Source organism: Salarias fasciatus, chromosome 6, assembly GCF_902148845.1.
Source record: "Salarias fasciatus chromosome 6, fSalaFa1.1, whole genome shotgun sequence".
Classification (NCBI taxonomy): Eukaryota; Metazoa; Chordata; class Actinopteri; order Blenniiformes; family Blenniidae; genus Salarias; species Salarias fasciatus.
Window position 1 is genome coordinate 24,677,768 of NC_043750.1, and position 27,325 is coordinate 24,705,092.

General features: G+C 41.7%; 1 protein-coding gene across 1 annotated transcript in view; it reads left to right on the forward strand.

Moving 5' to 3' along the window:
- grin2ab (glutamate receptor, ionotropic, N-methyl D-aspartate 2A, b) overlaps positions 1–27,325 on the forward strand; it is a 113,989-nt gene that overhangs the window by 56,223 nt on the left and 30,441 nt on the right. The window contains exons 5-7 of the mRNA XM_030094105.1: positions 24,902–25,068; positions 25,172–25,306; positions 25,421–25,520. Of these exons, the coding sequence (XP_029949965.1) occupies positions 24,902–25,068; positions 25,172–25,306; positions 25,421–25,520 (402 nt within the window). The remainder of the gene's footprint in view (positions 1–24,901; positions 25,069–25,171; positions 25,307–25,420; positions 25,521–27,325) is intronic.

Here is a 27,325-nt window from a genome sequence, read left to right on the forward strand (position 1 = left end):
CAGGGAAAATATAAACATGCCTTGTGTGCTCATGCTAAGCATGGATGGACCACTGATTATTGACAGAACCTCTCTGTATTAGGGGGGCTGTGATAAATAATTCAGCAAATTAATTTTAAAGATAACTCTGTAAATTCTGTTTACTAAATGTGCATTAATATATTAATGTTGTATTTTTCCACCTTAAAAATGCATTTAATTGGACAATATTTAAGGTCAAATGTGGTGTTTTTGGAAGCGGGTTCATGGGACACCAGTTGCACATGTCTGGTTCAGCATCAGTCTATAAAATGAGGTTCGATTTTTAAAAACAATTTATTTTGCCTATGTTTTATACATGTAAGTACTCTCTCAGTACAATAACAGATGTAGTTAAACAAGTGTACATAGGATTGGCAAAGGCACTCGCACATCTACACTATGTCACTCTGCATAATAGACGGATACGATAAGTAATTCACCTGCACGTTGTGTAGTAGCATTTGTCACCCCGTCTATTGTACAGACGAGCAGCCATATGTGCCGAGGGGAGCAGCTCGCGCCTAAAGGCATCCACCATGCATGTGCTTCATGTGTCCTATCGGGAGAAGTGGGGAGAGTGCAGAGCCGAGGGGAAGGGAGCAAGGAGAGGGAAACAGCCAAAGACAAGGTGGAGAAAAAGGAGATTTGAGTGAAGCTTGTGTCAGCGCCGTACCATGTTGGTGTCAGTTCCACTCCTCTTCCTCCATGTTAAGAAGTTTCTCTCTCCCTCAGAGGAGAGAAACACACTCAAACACACACATACGCACACCAAGTGGCCCCGAGATAGAGGGAGTCTGGGAGAAAGGAAGAATGAGAGAGGGACACGAAGGAGATATGAGTAATAGAAATAATAGCAAGTACAAGAGGAGATGCCAAAACAAAAGCAGAGTGATAGATTTGTTAACATAACGCTACATGCAGCTGTGATGTCCAATTATATGCCTTGGAGAGCCACGCTCTGAATGTGCAGCATTTCCATTCAAGCCAACAACAGAGCTCTTTCTCAATATTTGTTCTCGTGTCCCCTGTGACATTTTTTGTTTAGTCTGTGGCTTATAGTGCACAGAGAGAGTGGAAATGGCAAGTAATTGATCTGGTATAATATGAACCTCAAAGTGCAGCTTTAAATGCAGGGATGGTATCCTGTTGGGGAGAGGATGATCTCTGCAGCGCATTAGATAGATAACTCTTCCCCGCACTGGAAGTTTTGTTTGGCATTGTGATTTTATAGATGCTTTGCAGCAGCTATAATGGTTGATTTTCTACTTTAAAGCTGAGCTTAGGAGAGAAAGCGTGTGAAGTAATGAGGTGGAAGTGCAGTCTGGATCCGCACTTATTCTAAATGCACCTGCAACTATCTGAAAAATTGCTTGTTTTGGCTCATTTTGTCAACATACTCTCGTAGCTGTTGTTGGAATTCAACATTCAGTACCTGACCATCTCATTATTAGTGTGAGCGCAAAGACTTGCTCAAACTCCTGGAGCAAGTTTGGAGACTGGAGATTCTACCTTGCTCCCTGCAATTTGAGTCATCCCCAGAGCCGGATAAGCAACAAGAAATCTGCTGTCCTGTGGCCACGTACACCCAGGATTTAGGACAGAGGTGTCATTGGCGCGGGAACAATGAGCCGTCTGAGGTACCGCTGCTCCTAAAATGAACCATTGGGTTCTTGTATATCAATTTGAAAGCTGGGTGTTTATAGCTGCCATTAGGTGTAACGTGTCCTCGACAAGGTTGTGCATTATCGCCCTCTCTCCTGTTCTTGACTTTTATGAGAAGGGCAGTGAGTTGCAGCTGCAGCGGGGAAATACTCCAGCTCTATATTCCTCTCCAATCGCAGATGGTGCTGTCGTTCCAGCCTCATCAGATCGTGACCTTTGATGCACAGCTGAGCTTTTTACTGCTGAGTGTTGAGCACTTGGGAAATGGGTGAACACCTCCAAATCAGAGGTTGTGGTTCTTCCTTAAACACGGGGGCAGCCCATGTTCAGTGGAGAGTGAAGGATCTGTTGCAGGGCGAAGGGATCAGGATATCTATGGGTCAATGTCTGACAGAGGTCAGGAGGTTGACAACAGCTGTTGCCTTATTAAAGAGGATGCTACACCAGAATTTGGTGGGGAAGACGGCTGCCATCATAAAAAAAAGAAACTTCTGGTCCATGTACATTTCAGTCCACATTTATACTCTCAAAAATGTAAATATAAGAGGAACCCTCTTACGACTACTTCCCAAGGTACATCCATCCATCTTCTCTACCCACAAATCCAACTAAGAGTTGCGGGGAGCTGAAGCTTATTAAAATAAACATTTTTTTTTTTTATGAGCAAGTGTTGGAACAAACATGTCTTTGGATTCGATCCGATCATAGCTCATGTAAATGGTACATCAGGTTACTTACTTCCTACAGTTGGACCTTTGCGTGCATGTTTGTGATGTCAGTTCATATAACATCGTGACGTGACTGCATACACACAACAGTGTTGTGAGCAAAGCACGACTCGTCAGTGCAAGAAACAATTCTTTCAAGCATATTAAAAAACTTCAATCTAGTTGAAAGGCTTGACTGATACTGATTGATGCTGGTGGGTTTCCAGGTAAAACCGCAAGTGGGATTCTTTGGGAAAAGATATTTATTGATGATTTTGGATGTTAGGCGGACTTATTACTGATTTATTTGGAATTTTAACTCATAAGGTGTTAAAGTAGTTTTAAATGTATCTGTGTGGTTCAGGTGTGTAGCAGCTCTGCGGTTGGTGCTTAAATGTGATTGTCGGTGTGAAGAGCTTTGGGATTTCTCTGTTGAAAACCTGCTGCAATCAAAAGGCTGTTAACAAGTAAATGAAAGTCTCCATATGTGATTGCAACGTTGGATCCCTTCAACAGCAGTTTCTCTGAAAGTACAAGCCTCATGACAAGATATTTTAAATTATCAGGGTCTGCAATATAAGACCCAAAGTTTGGAAGACGTACTCTTTGCAAAATCAGCCAGTATGACTTTCATAAACAAGGTATCTTCATCAATTCTACCTGGACACATCACATTTTAAAGTTTCCCCATAAAACAATGTAAAGCTGAACATTTATTTCTTCATAGCTGCGTGACACTGTTGCTGTATCCTTGAAGAGTAGCAGGAGGAAGTTACCTGAAAAAGTGTCTCAGATTGACTGAGTTTACTCAATATAAAGAACAACCCACGATATAAACAAACAGCTCCAGAAAACAGATGCTTGTGTGAGCAATACGTTTTATTGGACAGCTACCCGAGCTGGAGCGGAGATGGTTTGTCAATAAATTGATGGTTCAGTAAAAAGGAGAATGGATCCTCAACAGCTGTGATAATCGAAAAATTCCTCAGTGGCTGTAGAATCTGTAATAGTTTTTCTGTCAGCTTTTGCTAGGTTTTGAGGTTTTTCTTAACATATTCTGTGTTCAGTTTTGTGAGATTTTTGATTGTTTCTCACTTTGAAAACACCATTTCCTCTTGACTCCTGACAGACTGGCTTTTAAAAGAGGAAAGATGAATAGTTGGTGCATTCATTAAATGTTAAACCTGTGAATAACAGCTGATAAATGGCTTCTGCTTCAGGTTTCTGAAGGTGAGCAATCACCATTTCCAGGAATGTGTTGTGTCACGTGCAAATTGTGACATGTTAAATGAGGTGAAGACCCCCACAGAGAGGACTGTAGTCGAGAATCTGAGTGCAGGGAAGCAGCATCAGGCAGGTTCTATAGTGGTGTTTATTTTTCTATTTTTATCCAGGTAAAGTTGAGCGAGTATGTTGTTTTTCATTAGATTTTTCCCAGCCAGTCAATTATTCACACCAGCAACCTCCATACAGAGCTGTGACTCACTCCACATAATATGGTATCTCAATATCCAAATCAGGAAAATGTGCTGCAGAAACGTATCCATAGAGGCGCTCCTCTCTGGTTAACGGGGCTGCTTTCAACATACTCTCTTTGATATTGGTGCAAAATGCATTTTTCATTTTAAATTTTGCAATGTAAAGGAAGTTTAACATATCTTGTCGAATGTGGTATATTTCATGTTTTCATTCCTCATCCCTCTTTTGCAGTATATCTGCTACTGATGCAACCCTCTCTGGTGCTGCTGCTGCCCTTATACTGTTAAATATTTTGTGCACAGCCTCAAAAAGAAAGTATGAAGTGCAAAGTTGTGATGAGATGAATAGACGAAAACCGAGTGGTGGAAGGATAGATGGGAGTAGAGGAGAGAAGAGTTTTGTTGTGTTTCTGAGGTGATGCCCACTTTGGCAAGTCAAACTCCCTTCACTGCTCTGTTCTGCTCTGCTCCACTCTGCGTGGGTTGTTGCTGTATAAATAACACTCTCAGAGCAGATCAGAGAGAGAGGGAGAGTGAGAGGGAGAAGGAGAGAGAAGGAGAGAGGATGAGGGAGGCAATAGCAGCAGAGCGAGCGATGGCAGAGGGAGACAGGGGAGGAGCAGGGGGACACATGGGGGAAGCAGAGAGCGAGATAGTTAGGGAAAGAGAAGGATTGAGTTGATCAGAGTGATATTAGATGTTCAAGAGGAAGAGAGAGCGAAGAGGAAAGGGCTGTTGGGAGAGAGAGAGAGACAGAGAGAGGAGATTGAGAGGGCTTGAAGAATAATTGAACCATATATGGTAACAGTTAAGTATGAGGCGATTTGAGAGGATGAGAGAGAGAAAGAACAAGAGTGAGAGAGAAATGGATGTGGAGATGTACAGTATCAGCCCTTCAGAGCAAAAAAAAAAAAAAGTTTGGTGTGTGTGTGTGCGTGCGTGTGTGTGGCCTCATAAGATGGCCTGTCTTAGGCGGTACTTGTATGACACCATCAGCATTAGTCACGGGGAAGATGATTAATAGTGTAAAGATACTGCAGCAGCTCGTCACTGCCAAACAGCAGATCTCAGATCAGCTTGCTGACATGCGCAACAGCTAATTCTGTCTTCTTTTTTTTCCAATCCAATACGATCCAACCCCAACATTTTGAACACATACATTTACAGTGAGCCAGACACGCGGTCCTCTCCAAAGCCTTCACACACTTCAAATCACCTCACAGAAATTACAGCTCCAGGATCTGCAAGCTTGATGGACTTGAAAAAAACAAGTCGATTCGTCTGAGCAACACAATGGCTGACTGACTGACTGACTGAGGAAGTTTAATGAAGTGGCGAATCGTTCCTATTTTTCAGCTTTTTTGAAAAAAAAAAAAAAAAAAATGGATTCATCATAGACTGATAAAAAAAAGTGTCCCGACATCACCCCAGGGATGACAGAGCCGCCATGAGATTTCCAAATAATTAAGTCGGCATTGTCACAGTGACACAGTAATTAAACTTAGTTAGATCACTCGGTGCCTCTTGCACAAAAAATCAGAATAGAAATGATCTAAAACTGGAAGATGAAACACTCCAGGCAGCAGAAACAGGTTGTAACAGTCCCATGAAATCAGACCAGCTTATATTTAACATAATGAAAGAAAAGTAGGAAACCTGACATGATGATGATTATTTTGATCGTGAAATCATCAAAAACATTGTCAGTGTCCACTTAAAGCCAAAATGTTCAGATTAAACAAATATGACATGCGTAAGAAGGAAGATACAAAGAAAGAAAAAAGAAAGAAAAAGAGTTAACTGAACACAATTCACACATGTGTACATCATGTTTTATGTCTAAACTATGTAATTTTGCCATCTGCAGTTGCCTTATTTCATAGCAGATGAGTGTGTTGAACGTGATCGCACTGAAAAAAAAATCAATGTCAACATTTTGCCGTCAATGTGGATTAATATCAAACATCATGTCCAAAGTCAGTGGAAATTATTGTCTTTTTTGAAACATTTAATAATAAAATCTTTGAAACAGCCAAAGGTAAAAAGGGAAAAAAAATTCATCCAACAGCACTCGTAGTAGTTATATTCATCTTTTGTGGAAAACATAATGACACCCTTTATTTCACAAACTGTGAGTGGAAATAACTTTCTCGAGATATGTTTTTTTTTTCTTTGTCAAATTTTGAACCACTTTTTCTCTCAGAATACTTCAATTGCAGGAGTTTGAGATTAGCTTCCTGTTTTAATTCACAACCTGCTTCAATTTTCTCAACTTCTTCACTCCACGACCTTGTTTTTTTTTTTTTTTTTCTGAGGGATTCTGTGGTGGATTTGTTTGTGTTTCCTTTGATCGCCGTTACTTTTCAGACCGATTCTCTCACATTATCTTCAGGCTTTCTTGATGTGATGCAGAAATCTCTGTTGACTCAATGGCAGCGAGCGGCCCAGTCCCCGAGGCGGTGAAGTAATCTCAAACCAGAACGTTTCCACCACCATGCCTCACATCTGAGATGAGGTCACAGTTATCCACAACCCTTTTATTTCTGGAGGCTTTAGAGGGCTCTTAAGATCTTGGCTTGAATATGGATTGGTTTGTCACAGTTTATTCACATATATGACAGAAGAGCCTAAATGTCAGAAGTTTAAAGAAGATATGTTTCCTCACTTAGTCGTTCTTATCTAATCTGAAACCTGTGACAGTAATTTTAAAGGATCAAGTGTGAATGTAAGACATGCTATGTGTGTGTGTGTGTGTGTGTACATATATATATATATATATATATATATATATATATATATATATATATATATATATATATATGTATGTATATATATATATAGTTTATGTGAAATGCATTAAGGACATTTATCAAAATAGTACTATCACAGAGTCATGTAAACATGGACATGCAAGGTTGCAAACAAATATTGAGCCATTATTAATTGCGCGCCAGCAGAGTGTGTGTGTGTTTTTGTGTGTGAGGTAATGAGCAATATGAAACAAAATGGCCTACCTCGCTGCAGCGGTTTAATGATGGCCAGAGGTGTTGCTGGGCTTGCTGATGGTGATGCATCCTAGAACATTGTTCTCCAGACCAGTACTAATCAGCTGCTATTGGTACGAGGCTAGATAGCGGAGGATCTGAATCGAAGTCGTCTCGCAGAGACACACATCACTGAGGCCGGCTAATGATGGCCAGCGGTGCTGCAAGCCCGACACGTTTGAAAAGATTGCAGATCAACTCAGTCCAGATGCTTCCATCACAAGCCTATCAGGCGTTATGTAGATTATCTTAAGCTCTATTTACATTTTGCTAGTCTCGCCATAAGAGGCCGAAAGTGTAAATATCCTGTTGTTTAAATTGGCACTTCTCGAATCATGACTCGTTTCATGACTTTAGTCATGGAGCACCTCTTGAAAACAGTGTGGTACAAAGTGCTTCGAAAATGACTTTCGCAACGGGATTATCAGCAGAGAAGATTTAAAGGCAGGTATTTTAAATGACGTTATCACCAAAAAGAACTTCTGCAGAAGTGACTTCTTAGGAGCTTTTTAAAGGAAAGTACAAATACTGCCCGCCTTATCTCTACACAGGCAGGTTGTTCCACAGTCCAGGGCTCCTGATGGAAAAGACGTGTTCAACTTTCAGACAACAATAAAGGCCCGGAGAGAGAATCAAAGGCAGGGTGTCAGACATCAGGCCCGTGGCCCAAAACTGGCCCGCACGATGCTCTAATTCGACTGAAACACCAACGATATGGTGAAAATTTCAAATAAAACATTGAGTTTTATTTAGACAAATTTCTTAAGAGTAGTGGACATAACACTGAGATCATTGCCAGCAAACTAGCAGGTGTGCTTTGAAAGTGGGAGATGTTTCACCTCTTGTTAAGTAGTTTTTGGTTTGATCATAGATTTTCTGAAGTTTTTTTTTTTTTAAATTAACAGATATTATTGATTGCTTTTTAGACCCATGGACAATAAAAGAAACATTTGGAATGTCACGTAAGTCTTAATATTTAGTCTGCAGCCGCTGTCGCTGTTCCACTTATGTTATACTCCAAAACTTATTTCAATAATTTCTGTTCCACTAATATGGAATTTTATTAAATGGCTGTTTTAGCCCTCATTTTTATCTTTTATTTCATGATATTATCTGAGAAATTAAAAGGAAAGAATCCCCACGACCATCTGATTTTCCCTGCTGCTGTACTGCTGCACTAAGTCTCCGGCGCTCCCCTGGGGAAGGCCCCGCTCACACTTTGAAAAACCACTGGTCCAAATCCTGTGTGGATGTATCTTGTCTATTTCTAAGTTTATTCTTGACCTTTCGAGACACTACATTTAACAAAATAATCGAAGCTTGAAAGTCCACTTACCAGCTCTTTGCAGGATGTCTGGCAGTCTTCCCTCTGTCTCGTCTGTGTTTTATTTTTTTATCAGTTTGGAGAAAAAGTGGAACAACCAACTCAAATGTCATCTGATAATAGCAATCCAGTTTGAAGTGACACCTCTATAATCTCAATAATGGGTTTCCTGTGTAGCAGCCAGCAGATTGTCAATGCTGGAGGGGGCAAGTCTTTTTTGCCTTTTCTTTTTTTTTTTTTTTTCGTTATTCTCAAAGACGACGTCATCGTCAAAGGCGCCTCTCCTCTGAATTTTCTAGGTTTTGCTTTTTAAAGTTGTGCTTTTTTTTTATGGCAGACTAGAAACAATTTTACGTCGAGGCTGCAAGCAGAGATTCTTCATCCTGCATGAATGCTCCGTGAAATTACTCACAGAGTAAAACTAATCCAGTTTGAATAGTGGTATAGTTTGAACAACCATCTCAGCTCCTCTGCCGGGGCCGATTCAGCGCGAACACGAGTAAATACTGGCAGATTGGCGCCATGCAAGGCTAATGCAGGTGCCAAGTGGAGTGTTAAGTGCTAGCCATGTGATGCAGGCCTATGGCTCCTGTTGCTGTAATGAGAGCGACTCGTTCTCGGTCTCACCCGGCTGCTGCTAATTGCCTTAATTGAGAGAGTGACCTACATCTGAGGGAGGCCTGGGTGGATCAGCTGAACAGCTGGCTAACCTGCACAAGGAAAAGGAGCGAGGAGGACGGAGCTGATAAAAAAAAAAAATGCAATGCCATGAATGAGGAAGAAATTTGTAGAGACAGAAGGGAGAGCGGTGAAAATTAGAAATACATATGCATGGCTTGACTCGGACCAGAGTCTTGAAATAAACTTTTAAAAGCATGACTACTGCCTAAACTTCATTTATTTTTGCTCTTTATGTGCACACGTACACGGTTACACGCGTTGTGATTTTTGGACACAATTAGGCATCAAATGTTCCATCAAAGCGAAATTTAACTGGCGGAAAAAAAAGTGAAGAGGGGGTGGGGTGGGGTGGAAAATACATGTCGGCGAGATGAAAAAAGAAGGAGCAAAGGGACAGGATGATGAGAAAGCTGGCAGTGACATCATGCTTTTAGAGCAGAGGCCGGCCCTCAGGCCAGCGCTGAATACACTCCTAACAGTCTTGTGTACTTCCCTTAGACTGAATTATTCAGCACACTCCTGATGGAGAGACTGACTGTGTGTGTGTGTGTGTGTGTGTGTGTGTGTGTGTGTGTGTGTGTGTGTGTGTGTGTGTGTGTGTGTGTGTGTGTGTGTGTGTGTGTGTGTGTGTGTGTCTGCGTGTCTGGGTCCTGCTGCAGTCATGGATATGAGTGCATTTGTCTCAAAAGTGGGATAAAAGAATATAAGTTACATGCATGCATGTGTTTCAATACAACTCTTCCTGTATGTATGCGCTAGAAAGAGTGTTCGCAGTCATTCAGTGGGCTTTGCAATGTGTGGGTGGCTGCTCGGTTTGCGTGCATGAGGGGAAGTGCGCACGCTCGTCTGTCAAGTCCGCTGAAGTAAATGTGTATTTTCTGTGTTCAGCGAGATTTTTCTTCTTCTTCTTCAAAAGCCAAATAGTGCTCAATCAATCCTCTTTCTTTTCTCCATCTCGCTAAGACTGTGTGTTCATGTTCTTCCCACAGCCCCCCTCACACACACACACACACACACGCACACACGCACTGTCTTTCTCATTTTGTGTTTTGTGGTTTAAGCTGCAGTTCTCTTCTCTGTGCCCCCATTTCTTGTTTTTGTACATGTGAGTGTGTGGTCTGTGTGGTTTTTCCTTTTGGTGTGTATGTGCGTGTGTGAGTGTGTGCGTGCGTATGTGTGTGTGTACATGCATGTGCGTGCGTGTGAGTGTGGACAGTGAGTGTTGGGGTTTGATCCTGTGCTAATGATCTCCCAGTGGCTCAAACTTCTGTAAAGTGTGTTGAGCAGGAAGAGAGAAAGAGGGAGGCACAGAGAGGAGAAGTGAAAAAGGGGGGGGGGGGGGGTAGTAGAAGATATGGAAGTGAATAGAACACTGTCTGATAATCATCAACATCGTCATCATCATCATCACTGATTTACCCCCAAGCCTCCTGCACCAAGGCAGCGCACTTATCAGGCTCCGTCTGCACATGGAACTGCGGCATCAAACCTGCCGGTAACAGAAGGATGGAAGGAGGGGTGGATGGATAGACAGATGGATATAGAGAGCCAGCATGTGATGTGTGTCATACTCGCACTCGACTCAGAGCGCACACGCACATGAGGAAACGTCAGACACTCAAAGATTAGAACTGAGGTTTTTCTCTTGTTTCTCTTTATTGAACGTCACACTGAGGGGCTTTCTTGCATATCACGCTCTTCTTCTTTCTGTCACTCTCTTCATCTTCTTCTTCTGCCCTCCCCCCCACTCACCTCGCTGTCACATCTCAGCTCATCTCCTTGCTTACACGGAATGTAATGCACTTTTTGTTTTCTGAATGTGTTAGCACTTCCTCTGCTTCCTCCCAAGTCTCGCCTCACCTCTCCTCGGCTCTCCTCCCCATCAGGAAAAGATCTGTCTCACTAATAGGGGGGCTGGTAAATTAGCCCTTCTATTCTTCCTCTCTATTGCTCCTGTCTCCTCCCTTCTTCTCTCATCTATCTCTCTGAGCGTGCGCTGCCCAGTAGAGCGCACGTTCCCACCCACAGTACAGGCATAAAAATACACGCGCGCGCAAGTACCGATTTGCTCCATTTGTGTGTCTGTCTGTTTGTCTCCAGGTTGGGTACTGGCTAATAGGGCGTAGTAGGTAATGGCAGCCATAGCCTATTATCTCTGCTCTGCTGTCTAATAGCCACTGGCTTTAAGCATCTGCCATGTAGCTGCTCTACCTCCCCCAATGGACACTTAACAACTTAGCAGATACACTGATAGGCACGCACACACATAAACACGCATACAATCTACCCCTACAGATGCACACTCGCAATTATATACACACAGCCAAGAGTAATTTGTGCATGTTTGACTATGTGTATGCACTTGCGGGTGCTTGCAGAAAAGTATTTTGTGTGTGTTTATGGTTATCGCCACATCTAATGCACCGTGCCGCAGCATTCGGTATGCTTTCTTTTCCTTGAGGAACACAGCCTGCCTTTAATTAGTAAAGGAAATAGATTTACTTATCTGATCTTTGACACATTGGCCACACACACACATGCACACACACACATGGATCTGCCTGCGCTCAGCCGTGTATCATATCGACACCTATCCGTTACCAGTGTGATGGAATGCCAGAGTGGGAAGCAAGCACGTTGTGTGTGTGTGTGTGTGTGTGTGTGTGTGTGTGTGTGTGTGTGTGTGTGTGTGTGTGTGCGTGCACGCCACGGAGAGAAATGAATCTGCGCCCATCTGTAGAGTGGCCATTGATTTGCCATGGTAACAGTGGCTGGTGACTGTCGTGTGAACAAAAGCGATGAGAACAAGTGGCTGGATTGGAAAGGGGGACGGAGAAGGGAGAAGTGGGAGACGGGGAATAGCGGAGAGCCGTCATGGTGTGAAACCAGAGTGGGCCCACATGGGGACAGACTCGACGAGGGCTCGAAAACGGAGGATTAACTTGAGTTTTAGCCTGTTGCTGGCTCAAACTAAATGTAGCAACAAGATTTTTATGTGTGCATTTCAGAGAGCGGGAGCGAGTGCACACAATAGTGTTGTGGGAGTGTTTTTGGTATAAAAAGGCTTACACAAACCTGAGTAAGGCTTATATATAATGAATGAATCCCCCTTCAGCTACCGTTTTTCTTTCCTCTGCAGAATTAGTGATTTGTCTAAACCCCCCCCCTCTCTCCTCTCCCCGCAAACAATCCCTGCAAAACCTCGCCGCGACTTTCCAGCGCTTCTCCCAGAATCCACTCCGCACCCAGCCGACATGCCCTCTGGTTGCCTGTGTCATTGTATAAACTTATTTGGTGGTATTTAGCAAACTTAATGCCGCAGCTGTCAACAACTCACTTAAGAAGCACTGGGTTAATGTAATTTTAACCAAAACAGGGATAAACCAATGTTTTCGTATTCAGCGGGGCCTGCAGCTCTTCTCTAAAAGCAGAAAGACTAACACTCTGTGAATTGTCTAATTAATCCTCTGGCTTGTGGTATTCCTACACCAGCCAGATCTGTTTGCATCGCAGTGGCACTGGACGCGTGCCCTGACCCCCCACAACCCTGCCTGGCCGTCCTGTTCTCATACCTGCGGCACTCGGACTGCTTCGCACGGTCCAGCAATCAGCACTGAGGTAGTCAGCTGGGATGGGCTGACTCACAGCTTACTGCCATTTTTACACCAGGCCTAAGGTTTCTAAAGTCCAACAGAGTCACCGTCAGTAGGCAGAGAGAGAGAGAGAGAGAGAGAGAGAGAGGAAGAGAGACAGAGAGGGAGACAGAGAGAGAGAGAGAGATTTTTTTCACCCAAAGGCACTTCAGCTATAAATATCAAACTGGCAATTCTTTGATTTGCCAATGAAGGCTGCCAGAGGAGAGAGGAGGATGCAGGGTCTTGCTCAGTTCTTGATCTGTTTTAAATTCATTCACCAATGGGGGAAGCGAGAAACCGAGAGCGAAATAGGGCTGGCACAGTCATTTATTTTCCATGTAGGGTGATGAAATAACATTAACATCTCTTTCTCTCTGACGCTCTATAAGTCAAACAGCTATTATTACTCCAGTGGCGGCGGCGGCGGCGGCACACAGACAGACACCGCATGTAGACATGCCCACCATCCTTCTCCCCGCTAAACGTGCGCCCGTGTGGACGTGGCTGTCACCGCCTGGACAGACACTTCGGTTTTAATAAAGCAGGGGCTCCTCAGTGCTCTGGCGGATCCCGCTGTAATCTCTCCTAAACAGGTGTTGTGATTAGCCTCTGCCGTGAGCAGCATTCTGACACTTGGATAGGCAGGGCCAACCATGCACACGGCCATCGGCTACCACTCAGGAGACAGATTTAACCGGCGGTGCTTGGCAAGTGCACTTCTGCCCTCCAGTACAATGTGCTTTGTCAAAGTCCTGCTAGAAATTAATTTTCGTCTCCTCTGCCAAATAATTATGGCACTTCTTTGCAATCTTCCTTGTTGACTTCTTGCATGCTGATGCAGCAACACGTGCGACAGAGTCAGCGCTGCACATTGGCTGTTGATTTATCGAGGACAGCTGACGGATTATTCCTGGGAGTATTTTTGTGATGCCACGAGACGCCCTGCGTGTGCCCGTTTTATCAATGAACTGCATTTCAATATTCATGAATTAACCTGAGTAGTTATTTGATCACAAGTACGGCATTCATAAAAATTACATTTTGATTAATCTGCAGAACAAAAACAGCGACTCAGCCTGCTCCAGCCTCCCAATTAGGAAAATTTACAGTCAAGAACATCAATGTTGGAAATTTTTGCTAATTAGATCAAATGTTGAAAGAGCCTCTTTGTGTTTCACAGTCTCAACCTCAAAAGTCGACTGTCTCAGTAGTTTTTTCTTGTCTTTTTTTGTCTGTATCAAACAACCGCTCTGCTTTCACCCTGCATTCATTCGTTTTTTTCATTAAATACAATAAGGTGTGATTCAAATGTGGTTCACAATGTGTGCCAGCGTATTTTTAAACCGAGGGAGTCCAATTTAATTCAGAAATAAATTATTTAAATGTCACCCTGTTTGTTATTTGCTGGGAACTCTTCAGTGACACTTTTCCATTTGTTAATATATATTAAAATTGAGGTGGGGGGGAATCACTTGAGCATACATAGCAAACCCGTGCCCTGCAGTATTGTAATGCAAATTAAAAAAAAAAAAAAAGTATAAATAGCAGTGTGGAGAAGAGATATTCATCAATCATTGTCAGTTTCTCTGGCGTGTTACCAAAAGTGTGACACTGGATTAATAAATCACAGATCTCCTAATCGCATCAAGCATCAGTTGTTGATAATTTAATCTACCTAAAAGTCTCAAAAAACTGTAAAGATTAAAAAAAAAAAAAAACCTCGAGTGACATGTTGTCAGGATGGAAATATATTACACGGCCATGATGGATGGAGATACATTCTTTGAAGCTGTGATTTACCTCTGAGCTGCTCTTAATGGATTTTTGAAAACAAATGTGTTTATGACTTCCCTGAGATAATTAAGGTAAATCTGTAGGAGAATAACGCCCTAGTTTCAGTGAATACATTGGCACATTCAGAGCTTTGTGACCATTAATGACAATGAGAAGTAGGCAAAATTACAAAATGAAAGTTAAAAGGTACTAAAATGCTTCAGGCAGGATGGCTCCAGTTTAAATTGAATGCGAGATGAGAGGCAAAACATCAGTGTGAGAGAATGATGGAAAAAAAGAACTGCATGATTTGTACTTCTTAGCAGCACAGAGGGGGGAGTGGTCAACAATCTCGTCTCACTGAGAGAAACCCCAAGTTTGAGTTTGCACATTCTCCCTTTGTGTAATTTTATTCTCTCTGCCAAAAAACATGTATTTGAGGATATTTAATTAACTATACAGTGTGACTGTGAGTGACTGTGTGGAAATTGTAAATGAACTTCATACATACACACACATCATTTTATGATCTACACAGCTGCCATTCAAGGCACTCAACCTTCATTGGATGCGATTGGGTTCAGTAATTTGTGAAGGACAGAATACACTGTGACGTAAACTGCCTTTGCACACCGGAAGCTTAACTCCAGTACTGCCTAACAATAAATTACAAAAAGCTTTGAAAATGTAACAATGCAAAGTATTGCAGATGAATGGATGGCTGGATTTGTATTTTACAAGCAGCTGAACACTTTTGAATGACCCTGCGGCTAATTTGACTTTTTTTTTTTTTTTTTTTGCAAACGATCTGATTTGATGTGCTTGAAATTCCCCACGATGAGTTTTACGATTAATAATTCATAGTTGTACATTCCCAAAAACCCAAACAAGACTTGTCTGAGGCTGGAGCATGTATTACATGGTGGACACCTTCGAAAAAAGTGTAAAATTTTGAGATTGTGGCATTTTACAGCTTAACAGTGCAAGTTTATATCTGCACTTGTAATAATATTTTTTTAAAAAAAGGCTGCTTTTGAATTTGTCTGGTACAATTGATAGTTGAGTTAATCCTGACTCCAAAAATTCAAAATGAAAAATTCAAATTTGCGCTGTCAGGCCCGTCCTGAATCGATCAGACCAAGCCAAACATTTACTTGCCCCTATAATTTGTGATACTTCACTTCCTGAAATTTCAATAAGGGGATATTGAACCACAACATATTTTGCAATGCTAGCAGACAGAAATATTGGACTTATTTTTTTTAGGAATTTTGATTTCAACTTTTAATCCAGTCGTATCAAGCTTTAGTGCAGTGTATGTTTCTTACAGTTCTATTGTTCACCTCTGATCCCAGCACATTAAGCTGATGTTAATAACTTGGTAATGGAAAACTGATACTATTTGTTGTCTTTTTACATAAGTGAAATCCCCTTCCAAAATAAAATAATAAAAAAAAGCCCCTACAGTAATGCTACTTAAATTCTGGACAACTCTGAAGTAAAATAATAATCCATTTAAACTTTATTGCAATAGCAAGTGTTTGGTCAGAGGAGGAAAATGTGTTTCAAGTGTCAGGAGACACACTGTGTTTCAGTCCTATATTACATTCTGAGGTTTTTGCTGTAATGCTGTGCCGCTTTGTCAGTCCGACGCTGTGCTGCTGTCCATTACATGCTTGTCTGAGTGGTAAGCCCTAATGCTCCGCTACTTGGAGCTAGGCTATGCTAGCTTGGGGGCTCTGCGCCGTGTTAAATGCTATTCTGTGTTTGCCTGGGGAATGAGAGACTGATAAATACTACAGTAGACGTTAGCATTGGGATTCACCCCTTGTTAAATACTGAAGTAGTCTTTGTTAGCAATGGGAGCCAATGTCTGCAAGCTAAATGCTATAGTTCTCTGTCAATCCTGGGACCGCAGAACGTCTATGTTCGGTTAGTGGATGTGGGCTTTGGGACCTGTCGTTCTCTGTTCTAAAACTGAAGAGCTTTCAGAGCTTAAGAGACCGCTGCTTGTTAGCTATTGAGGGACCAGCCTTTACGTTCTTTTAGTGCCAGGAGAGTTTCTTATGCTCTGCTACAGAGGTTCTCGACGATGCTGTCCCTCTCCATGGCTTTCATCTACGTTCAAGAGATCTCGTTTGATGGTACATGTGTCACTATTACACTCATTTTTTTGCTGTTTGTAGATTTTCCTGAAACCAAAGGCCTGTTCAAACATCACTGCAGAGCAGAAACAGCCATTTGTGTCATAAACAGCTTCCTATGCTTGGCTGTGTTTCCTCTGACGCTGGTCAAGTGACAACTTCCTCTCCGGGTCTGGCCTAGGTGTTTGTTTGTAAGTGGATTTCTGGAGCTAATTCTTTGTTAGCGGATGGATTTAGAGAGATGGCTGTTAGCACTTGGGTTTGCAGAACATCTGCTGAGCGTTTGCAGAGAATTAGACCAGCAGCACAAAACGTGCCATGTTTACCAGCGAAGCTCCTCAGTGCAGTTTTAGTATCTTACAGGTCTCTGTTTCACATGCCTGCATTTCATCCGCCTGACATGGTAACCTGCAGTGTTTAATTAATCCTAATTACACTGATAGTCTATGACATGACAGGTAGCTTATGTCAAAAATCCACTGTCTTACCTAAGGTGGCCTTCTTTTGCCCGGATTGTGATTGTTTTTTTTCTTTTTTCTTTTTTGTTCTTTTTTAACCTTGTACGGAAGGTGTTTTCAGTTTCTCTTCCACTTCTCAATGAGCGAGTATATTTCACAGCAAATATATCAACCCCTTAAAGCAGGGCTCGAACAGGTGTAATGAATAATTCCTACAATAGCACCATTGCATTTAAATGTTCCACTAATCAGCTCCAGTGTTCTAGCGGGAGTGACAGGGGATCTGGCATTTTTATCTCTCATCATAATGCAGAATCTTATTAATGTGAATTATTTATTTTTGAGATTTTTGTGCTTTGACATGTCAAATGCCTGCTGTAAAAAAAAGAGATGCAGGCATAAGTATATGGCTTTTAAGAGAAGCCCTTATCCGTGCTTAGAGAAAAGATGAACAAGGATATGGCAGACCGCCTTAAAAGCTGTACTTCTGAATTTTTTTCACAGAAGATTCTTTGTCTAATTATTTGGACAGCTAATTATGGGAATTATTATTACTCAAATATCATCTTAAAATTGTCCCATTAAAATATTCACTCCGCTTCCTGCATGGTGAAACGAGGACGGCCATGAGCCAAAGTTCAAGTAGGATTTGATTATTTTATGTTCATTTCGGTGGAAGCACATTCACATCACTTTCATTTGGAGCGGGGCTCTGCTATAAATTGCTGCGGCTGCAGCGTTGTCCTCAAATGTGCTCAGTGATCCCAGCTCATCTACAGCACACACCGACAAATATAATTGATATGCAGAGATTGTTTTTGGTGTTTTTGTCGGCTACCCCAGACCTCGGGGAATTAGGGGCATTTCTGCATGCGGAAGCCACAAAATATTGATGGCTTTTTTTTTTTTTTTTTTTGAGCAGACTAATACAGGCATGTGTTTCTGCCTTTGTATCAAGTGGTCTGGACGCAAATCTGTCTCTATTGTTTTCCTCCACATGTGACCCTTGAAGCTGCAGCAAGCTCCACTTTGTTGACACAGAATTTATTTTGCTAGGCTAGTTTGTTTGCACTTTTGTGCAGACTTCAGTGAGATGGTACTTAGCAGCATCTGGGGGCCATACTTTGTCAAGCCAACTTAATGTAGCTGCTCCATCCTAACTGACCTACTGCATTAAATATTAATAAAGCACATTGCTGGCCTCGTCCCCATCTTCACTGTCACCGTCATCCTCCTCCTCACCCCATCTATATCTCATTATTCTACGTTCTTGCTCGAGCGTCTGCCTTTTGTGCTGTCCATTGTCATGTGCGCTTCATCCTCTCCGTTCTTGTTCCTAATCTTTCAGTTGCTCATCTGCTTCATTCACCCTCACTGTGTGTAATCTCAACCCGTTGTCCCCCCAAAACCTCACTTCCCCTTCTCCGAGTGATTTGCTAGAAGTGTGTCAGTGGTCCCTCATTAGCTGGAGTCCATTCAGCTCCCACTTCATATTGTCTTAATCCATTTGCTTTAAACAAAAATGAAATTTGGCATGGAACATAGTGTGTGTGTGTGTGTGTGTGTGTGTGTGTGTGTGTGTGTGTGTGTGTGTGTGTGTGTGTGTGTGTGTGTGTGTGCGTGCGCGTGCAGAACACAGAATAAATGAGATACTGTCTTGTTGGTATATTATTCAGTGGCATGTTGACACATGAGTGAAGCTCCATTTTAGGGGCCTTTGTGCATATACAGGCGTGTGTGTGGGTGGGTGGTCGGAGATGGATGTGCAACTCTACATGAAGTTCACTATATTTGTATAATTAATGCACAGTGTCATCAGTAAATCTCTAGGTATGTGGGTTATAATGTGAAAATACATTTGTGCTGTGTGTGTGTGTGTGTGTGTGTGTGTGTGTGTGTGTGTGTGTGTGCGCGCGCGCGCGTGCGCGCGCGCTGTATATTTGTGCATTATTCATAGATGAGCTTCTTGGTGGACTTGTGTGATTTGATGAGAAGATGCAGGTCTGTGTCAACGTCTCTTTTTATCCTTTATAATTCAACAACCGCACCAGCAACTATCATCATCCTCCCCTTTCACCCTTCAGTCTTTCTAAAAAGACTTTCACCTCATTCATTCTAAATTTCCCCACATCCCCTCCAGCCACTGCTCTCCGCTCCGCTCTGGATCGTGAAGGTATTTAAAAGAAAAAGCGTGAAGCATCGACCGTCATGACAGATGTAAATATTAGATATGTTTAAAAGCATGTTACGCACATATATGACATGCGGCACCGCCTCAGCTGCCTTACCAGCTTATCTTTATTTGTGCACCTTGCTGTATGTGCCACTTTTGATTGCGGTAAGATTATTCAATTAAAGGCTGAGTTTTATTTTTAGCTTTCAGTAACTTAATTCCTACGTATGTCCAACAGCCATTTTGCTGATATAGAATACAGAAAGAAAAATGGAAACCAATCATCACATCTGAAGAATTTTTCTTTTGCTCAGTGAAAAAAAAATTGTTTGGATGAAAAAGCATAGATGAAGGACAACACAATTATCCAGACATAAAAATCAGCCACAGTTTACAGTCCTGCGTCTTCACAGAATTGTGTTTGATCATTTGTTGTGCATTTGCTTTTATGTAATTGAAGATAATGTCCCCACTTTATATACACTCAGCCTTGTTTACAGACTGTCTAAGCAATGTTGTTGGGGTTTATTGCAGTACATTAATTTCACTGCCTTTCGGAAAATACAGTTACTTTGATTTGCACAATAAGATGTGAATGTTTTGTGCAATTTTTCACGAGTGTTTGATATTGGCTTGTTGAAATTGTCCAGAGCTCTCCTGACAGTCATGTCTCTGGGGCAACTGGGGCTCAGTCTAGGGTTGGTTGTCTCCCAGTTTCAATGACTGAAATGAAGATCCTGCTGTTCTGTAATTCTGCATACTCAGAGCAAATTAACTTACAAGTTATTGGACGGAAGCAACACAATTCTATTAAAATTTATGTTCAATTATTGTTTTGTGAAGAATTAGCATAGAGATAAACTGTTCATGTATGAACATCACGAAAACACCATGCTGACAATGTTCTGTCTGCTGGTTCTGTAAAGCGTAGTAAACATGATGAACCCTAAGACTGCAGTACAAATTCCTAAAATATTGGGGCACTGTGTAAAGTGTTCATACATACAAGTTGCACTATTTTACAATCCCAGTAAACCCATCTACACTGTATCACATGTTGTGAGATATTTCATACAGCAGCAGCTGCTTATATAGAGTGCATTGTCTTCCAGTCCAAGTGGCTTGATATGTTGAATTATCCTCAGGCATCGAACCCCGAGTGTGTGTTTGAATGAGTTAATGTGACTGATCATGCAAAGTGCATTGAGACTGCTTAAACGGAGAGATGTGCTATTCACCATTTCCATTTTTAATTCACTAACCAACAAAATCAAGGTTCAAAACTACGTTCAACCGATTTTATGACTGAAGGTTTGTTGACTGACCACTTATTGAATTGGACTGATTGCACAGAGATTTAAACAGTTGTGCAAACATGAAAGATACACCAATAGAGGTGTTACAGTAAACAGTGATAAAGCTATCAGATGCAGAAGAATAGTGCACTGGATGTTGCACTGGATTATTGCCATGAAATATTGTACTGATACAGCCCTGGATATTGCTTCATCCTCAAACCTGACAACAGACTATTTGCAGTTCAGAAGTCTTTTGGCTCGAGGTATGGAGCTGTTGCAGAGCCTGGCTGTTCTGTACCTCAGGCTGTGATCCCTCCTGCCAGAGGCCATCAGAGAGACCTGTCCATGATGTGGATGTGTGCACTCTCTGACGATGTTTCTTGCTTGCAACAGATGGTATTTGGCACCCTTTATGGAAGGAAGAGAAGTCCTGATAGTCTTCTCTGCCACCCTCGCCGCTCTCTGGAGGCCCTTCCAGTCTGCAGCTGAACAGCTGCCATTCCATAGAGAGATGCTGTTGGTCTCCACGGTGCTCTGGTAGAAAGTGGTGAAGATGTTGGCAGGCAGATGTATCCCTCTCATCCTGCGAACAAAGTGTGAACACTGTTGCGCTCACTATATCAGAGATGTGGTGTTCAGGGTCCAGGGTAGACTGTTTGCTATGTGCACTCTCAGGAACTTGGTGTTTTTTTTACCACCTCCACTACTCTCTTGTTAATAATCAGTGAAGAGTGGCAAGATGGGCTCTTCCTGGAGCCAACAATGAGTTACCTTGTCTTGAAGAAGTTCGAGCATGAACACGACCACAGTGCAAACATTTTCCATTATTTATTCAACAAAAATGTCATTCAGTGTGGTATTACCCTAGGGGAAATAAAACACCCTTTGTATCACAACCCTTTTTTACAGTTTTGCAAATGTCAGCAGAGTGACGCTTCTCGTGGCTGTATAAGTTGGCATCGGCTTGTTGCAGTCACATTTCTGATGAAATCACTTTGAAGTCAAATTTTCTTTAATTTAATGTGCGAGTTTCATCACTGAATCAATGACTGCAGGTTTTTCAGCCAATGAAGCAATCATAATGTGAATTGACGAAACCAGAAGGTCTTTGATTGTTCATCATTTTCCAACATGATTATTCCTTTATAATTTTCAAGAAAAAAAAAATTCTTAAAAATTTTCTTCGATATTAAAAGTAAAAATGTAGCATTATTAAAAGGTATGTTTTAGACAGAATCCAAAGTAAATGTGATGAAGCATAATTACAGCTCTAAAATTAATTCTTGTGCAAAGCCAAAAGCCATGATAATACTGGAAGTCCTCGAGTAGTCAACATGATGCAAAGTATGCGCTGCTTGTGAATTCAGAGTCATTGAGTTGGCATGGTCACTGTAGTTACATTCAAAAGGCATTCATTTAATGTCTGTTGGAGCAATTTCCTGGTAGCGCAGCCATTTTTAACCCTCTGTATGATAAAAAAATAATGTATAAGAAGATGAGGGTTCAGTCAAGGGGAGGCTACATGCTTCTATCCCTCTCCGCAAATCGCATCCTGAAGGCAACACGGGAACAGTGGCAGCACGGTGCCTCACAGCTGGTTTGAGGTTTCCGCCCCTGACGAGTGTCCTTTGGTATGCTCTGAACATGCTTTCTGTCATTGTTGCTATCTTTTATTTATAAGTGCAAACCACATTATTCTATATGGCCCTACTTTTTGCTCATACTTCTACAGGCAAAATGCACGGATGTTGTGCAGTGGTTAGTACTTTCGCTTCACAGAAAACACTATTCCCGACTCGAGGCTGAGTTGGGATGGCCTCCTTTTAGTGTGAGGCTTGCACAACTTGCCTGTGCATGTATGGATTTCTGCCGTGCGCACCAGTTTTTTTTAAAAAAACATGAATTTGCGGCTTTTTGGTGACTTAAAATCGTAGATGTAAGTGTGTGTGTGTGTGTGTGTGTGTGTGTGTGTGTGTGTTTAAGCCCTGTGATCGACGGGTCATTTGTCCAGGATGTTCTCTGTCTTCACCCATAATCAGCTCAGTCAGTTCCCCTGATTGGAATATTAATGGAGTATATAGAAGTTGAATGAACCTTTAACACATGCATCCTTAACCTTTCTCATGCTCCGTTTGATTTTAACTTCTGACTCTTACAGTCACAACATTGACCGACACATGCTGCGAGGATATTTTGTTGCACTTGAAAACTTCTTTTTGCATCAGACACTCTGCTTTTCAGTGGACTTTGCTGTTGTGGTCTGTAAAAGAGTTTGAAACCAAAAGCAGATGTTTGTTTTGTACCAATAAAATGATGGAGTTCACATGATTCAGCTATCATTTACCTTGACAGCCTTTTAGAGGTCTTTAGATCTTGACACAATGAAACTGCACGCTGCTTAGAGATAGCAGCAGAACCTGAATGTCACAAGTTTAAATTGGGTAAGATCAACTTGTGACTCCATAAACAGGTTCTGATCGTTTGCATCTGAACTGAAACCTCTGAAATGAAAATGAGAGCTTTGAAAGTGCACTCTTTTCATTTTCTTCCATGTGACTGACCAGTTTTTTTAAATTGATTTCCTTGGGTCATTTGTTTGAGTCACCTGTTTTTCGAGGCACTCTTTAGGAGAGAATGAAATGTTCAGTTATGTTCACACAGCCGGCGATTTCCATGGGATGAACCTATTTTCTCACATGACTGTGTGCGAGCATGCTGCTGCACACTCATTGGTATGGGGGCGGCTGCGTGCTCTACCTGCGGTCGTGTGTGTGTGTGTGTGTGTGTGTGTGTGTGTGTGTGTGTGTGTGTGTGTGTGTGCGTGCATGTGTGTGAGTGTGTGTAGCTGTTATCTGGGTAGGACTGACAATGAGCCTGTTGCCACACAGCCAGATTTGTCTTTCCTTTTTTTCTCGCTTTTCTAAACCTGAGTGAAGTATAAAGCTACGCACACACCTACAGTCACGCACAGACAGATGAAAACAGTGAGATAGATCTTTTTGAAGTACAATTTCATCCTCTCTCCTTCCCACTTTTCTCTTCTTCTTTTTTTTTTTAAAGCGTAGGGAGGGGGAGTCAAACCTCTGCAGGACGTGCTTTTTGTGCTGAGAGCTTTTTGTTAAAGCGAGGGACAAAAGCAGATCCAGGGTTCAGAGTTCACGCTTATATGCAGGACAGACAAACACACAGGCAGGTGAAGACAGAAGATGACAGATGATTCTGTAGGTATGTTTATGAGGGCGTTGATGTTAAATATTTCACGTTCTTTGATGGCCTCCGCTGAAGGGGCGTTGGAGCTCGTGCACGTGGTCCGAAGCGACCACACGGAGCATCGCTGGTGTCACCGTCTCTCCATCTCTCTGTTAGCTTTCTCTCCCAAGGCTCTCACTCTTTTCCCACCTCTTTCTGCAGCAGGTATCTTAATCTCACTCACAACATGACGGGAACATTTTTCTCTCCTCAGCCTTCCTCTTTTTACCCCCTGTCTGCGCCCTCCCCACCTCCTCCTCCTCCTCCTCCTCCTCCTCCTCCTCCTCCTCCTCCTCTCTGCTGCTGTCTATTTTGTTTCGTCCCAAGGGGGAATCTCAGATTATGCTTTATGCAAACATACATTCCGCAATCATTAGCAACTTATTTCACACTCACTATGGGTTTCTTTCTGTTTAATAGCTGCTTTGGTTTTGGTGGAGCCTCCTGCTGCCTCGTATCTTCGCAGCGGCCTTCAGTTTCCCTCCATCTCCGAGGCAAAATGATTTCACTGTCAAAAACTAAGCATTGTGGATTATTGCCGTAAAATTGTCAACATTTGGATGTACTGAGAGCCATGCATGATTTCAACTGAGACTGCAATAATATGACTCAGTTTTTTCTTTTTCTTTTTCTTTTTTTTTTATTGCAGGACAATAAAAATTATGTTCAACACACAGCTGGTTTTAACACTCAGGTTTTTTTTTTTTTTTCAAACTCAGTTTGCTGATGCATGTCTGTCAAATGTGTGTTAACAGGTACATGGCAAACATCAGCATTTGGCTCAATTACCTTTCAAAACAATGCAGAGCATTTTGTTACACTGGCCCTTGAGTACAGAAGTGAGTCAAACCTGTGAGTCATGAGGCAGTTATCTGCGACCATTAGCCCCCCTGCTCAGTTGCCAACAGTCACTCTCTTGCAGTGTCGTCTCACTTGTTGACTAAATCTTCCTCTCTCAGTATCTCTTCCTCTCTTTCCCGTTTTCCTTCTCTGCTTGTCTTTCCTCCAACACTTACACTCTCGCTTATCTCGCCTCCTCTCCCGCTCTGTCTCACTGATTGCAAAATTGAAAAAAAATGTTCTTCTTCTACTGCGTTTCCTGAGCTTGATTTGCCTGCATGGACTCCAGCTCTTGTTTTTCTTTTCTTTTTTTTTTTTTCTTTTTTTTTTTGTTTTGATGTTTTCAGCAATTAATTCAGCTCCTTAGAAAAATCTGCTGACCATATTCTTCTGCTGTCTTGTGTGTGGCTACAGGATGAAAAGTCCACGTTCTTCCAGTTCGGCGCGGCCCTGCAGCAAGAGGCTCTGCTCATGCTCGCTATCATGGAGGAGTACGACTGGCACGTCTTTTCTATCGTCACTTCCAAGTTCCCCGGGTACCAGGACTTCATCAGCACGCTGAGGGTAACTGTGGATCACAGGTAATGAATACGTGGACCCCACACACTTATGCATTCTCGCTTTCATCTTTAACCCGTATTTACAGCTGCTGACAAGATTAAATACCCTGTATTGTTGTCACAGCTTTGTGCGCTGGGACCTGCAGAGTGTGGTGACTCTCGATGCTGTAGATGGCGACCCAAACTCTAAATCACACATTGCTCTCAAGAGGATTCAGAGCCCTGTTATACTGCTGTACTGCTCCAAGGATGAGGCTGTGTGAGTGTTTTTTTTTTTTTTTTTTTTTTTTGCTGTTTCCCTTTCCCGTGCCACGTCTGTCTCTTTGTCATACTGACAGTCTTTACTGGTGGCTCTGCCTCGTCTCTTTGACAGGTACATACTGGAGGAAGCTCGGTCCTTGGGTCTGATAGGAGCTGGTTACATCTGGATTGTGTCCAGTCTCACGACTGGCAACCCAGACTTTACCCCTGAGGTACTGTAGCCCCATATGTACTAACAGGTGGCCACTTGTGACTGATTTGACAAAACAAGCAGGGTTTTCAGTCCAGGCTGTCGCAGGTTACCTGTCATGCAGTCCTCCTATTTATTCCTCACAGCTAACAGGAAACGTCACCATTGTAGGATGTAAAGCCAGGCTTTGAGGGAAAAGTAGATGAGAAAAAGTAGAGATCTCATATCTTTTAATTAAAAAGTGGTTCAGTTTGTACAATAGATAGAGGAAGTCTGTCAAACAGCAGCACCATTCAGACCCCATCCTAGTTCAGTAAATTATGTATTTTTTTTCCTCACAAGCAAATGTATGAAAATCACACTGAAGTAAAAGCAAACACATGTTAAATTCAGGGAACTATTTTGGTGTAAAAGTATCTATATCACAATATCAGATAATAAAAAAAAATAATTCAACTGAAATGTTGCTATGTTGATGTATTTCACTGAAAATAAATTATGTCTGTGCTGCTCTATTGCTGCCGTCAGAGTCCAGAAAATAGATAAACAAGCTCACATACATGAAGCTCAGGAGGTTTAAATGTTCCAAATACTTTCATGCATATTCATTGTGCAGTAATTTCTTATGTTAATTGACAATGACAACAGTTTGATTGTTGATATGAGGCTTTTTGTAGTTTCTAACTGTAAATCTAATTCCACAAAGTGGTGGGAGGGGTTTTTCTAATTCATGCCTGTTTATTCTTGTTTGAGATTTTAGTCAGAGCTTGTGTGTTTTTGCCCATTGTGCCAAATATAAACTGGAAAAGCGACTAAAACTGTCAAACAAAGCATAATGTGGTAGAAGATGTGTACTTTCCATCTCCTCTACGGCGCAGTGGAACCATAAAGCAGCATCATATTAATTCAGTAATTCAGAAGTGCTTAAAGCATATCTCTACAAATGTTCTCCTCATTGCTGGATTGATTTTATGTGTCTCAGTGTTTGTTGACAACCTCCAAATGACAGCAAGACTCCACAAAGTCAGCGCCTCCATCCAAGAAACAGTTTGGCACGCAAACCCCTCGGATGCTGCAATATGATTTTTCTACCTGCTCTATTTGTTTGTGCAGATTTTATAAATGAGCTATGAACTGTTCATTTATGATCTTGGTCGCTTTTAAAATGGGCCTTTATTTCAGACAAAGCTTCACTCTAAGAGCAAAATCGGACATGAATCTTATCATTTTGTAGGCCAGAATCCTCAGTATTTTTGTTAAAATAAGATCCTGCAATAAATGACTTCTACTGCAGAACTGTAACTATTTTTCTTTGTTCAAGTTCATGTGAAGTGTGCTTATCTATAATGTACATTCACTTACGAAATATGGCACAGTAACTCGCATGTAACACGAATAGTACAGAAATATGCAACTACATAAATCTATTCCATTCCATTTTTACTATTCTTTTTTGTTTGTGTTCTGTTCTTTGTTTTCAATTTTTTTTGTTTGTTCAAAATAAATAAATTCATTCATTCATTCAGTTGTTTTCCTCATAACAGGAGATCTATTGTTTGCTTACCTTTTTACATAAGCCCCGGGAAGGTTTGTTTTTCTCTTTTGTCCATCATTTCCTTGACTTGAATGTTCCTGTTGTGTTAGATGTTATGCCTCTCCTCTTTCTTAAACAAAAAAAAAACAAACAAATTGAATTCTGCTGTTGGTGGAAATGTAAAAACAAAGTATTGTAGCATTGACTGACAAATTACCTCACCGGCGCTTTTTGATGCTTGCTGCATCTGGCTGGTAGAGATAAACTTTCAGCCATTTATTTTGTCAGATTTT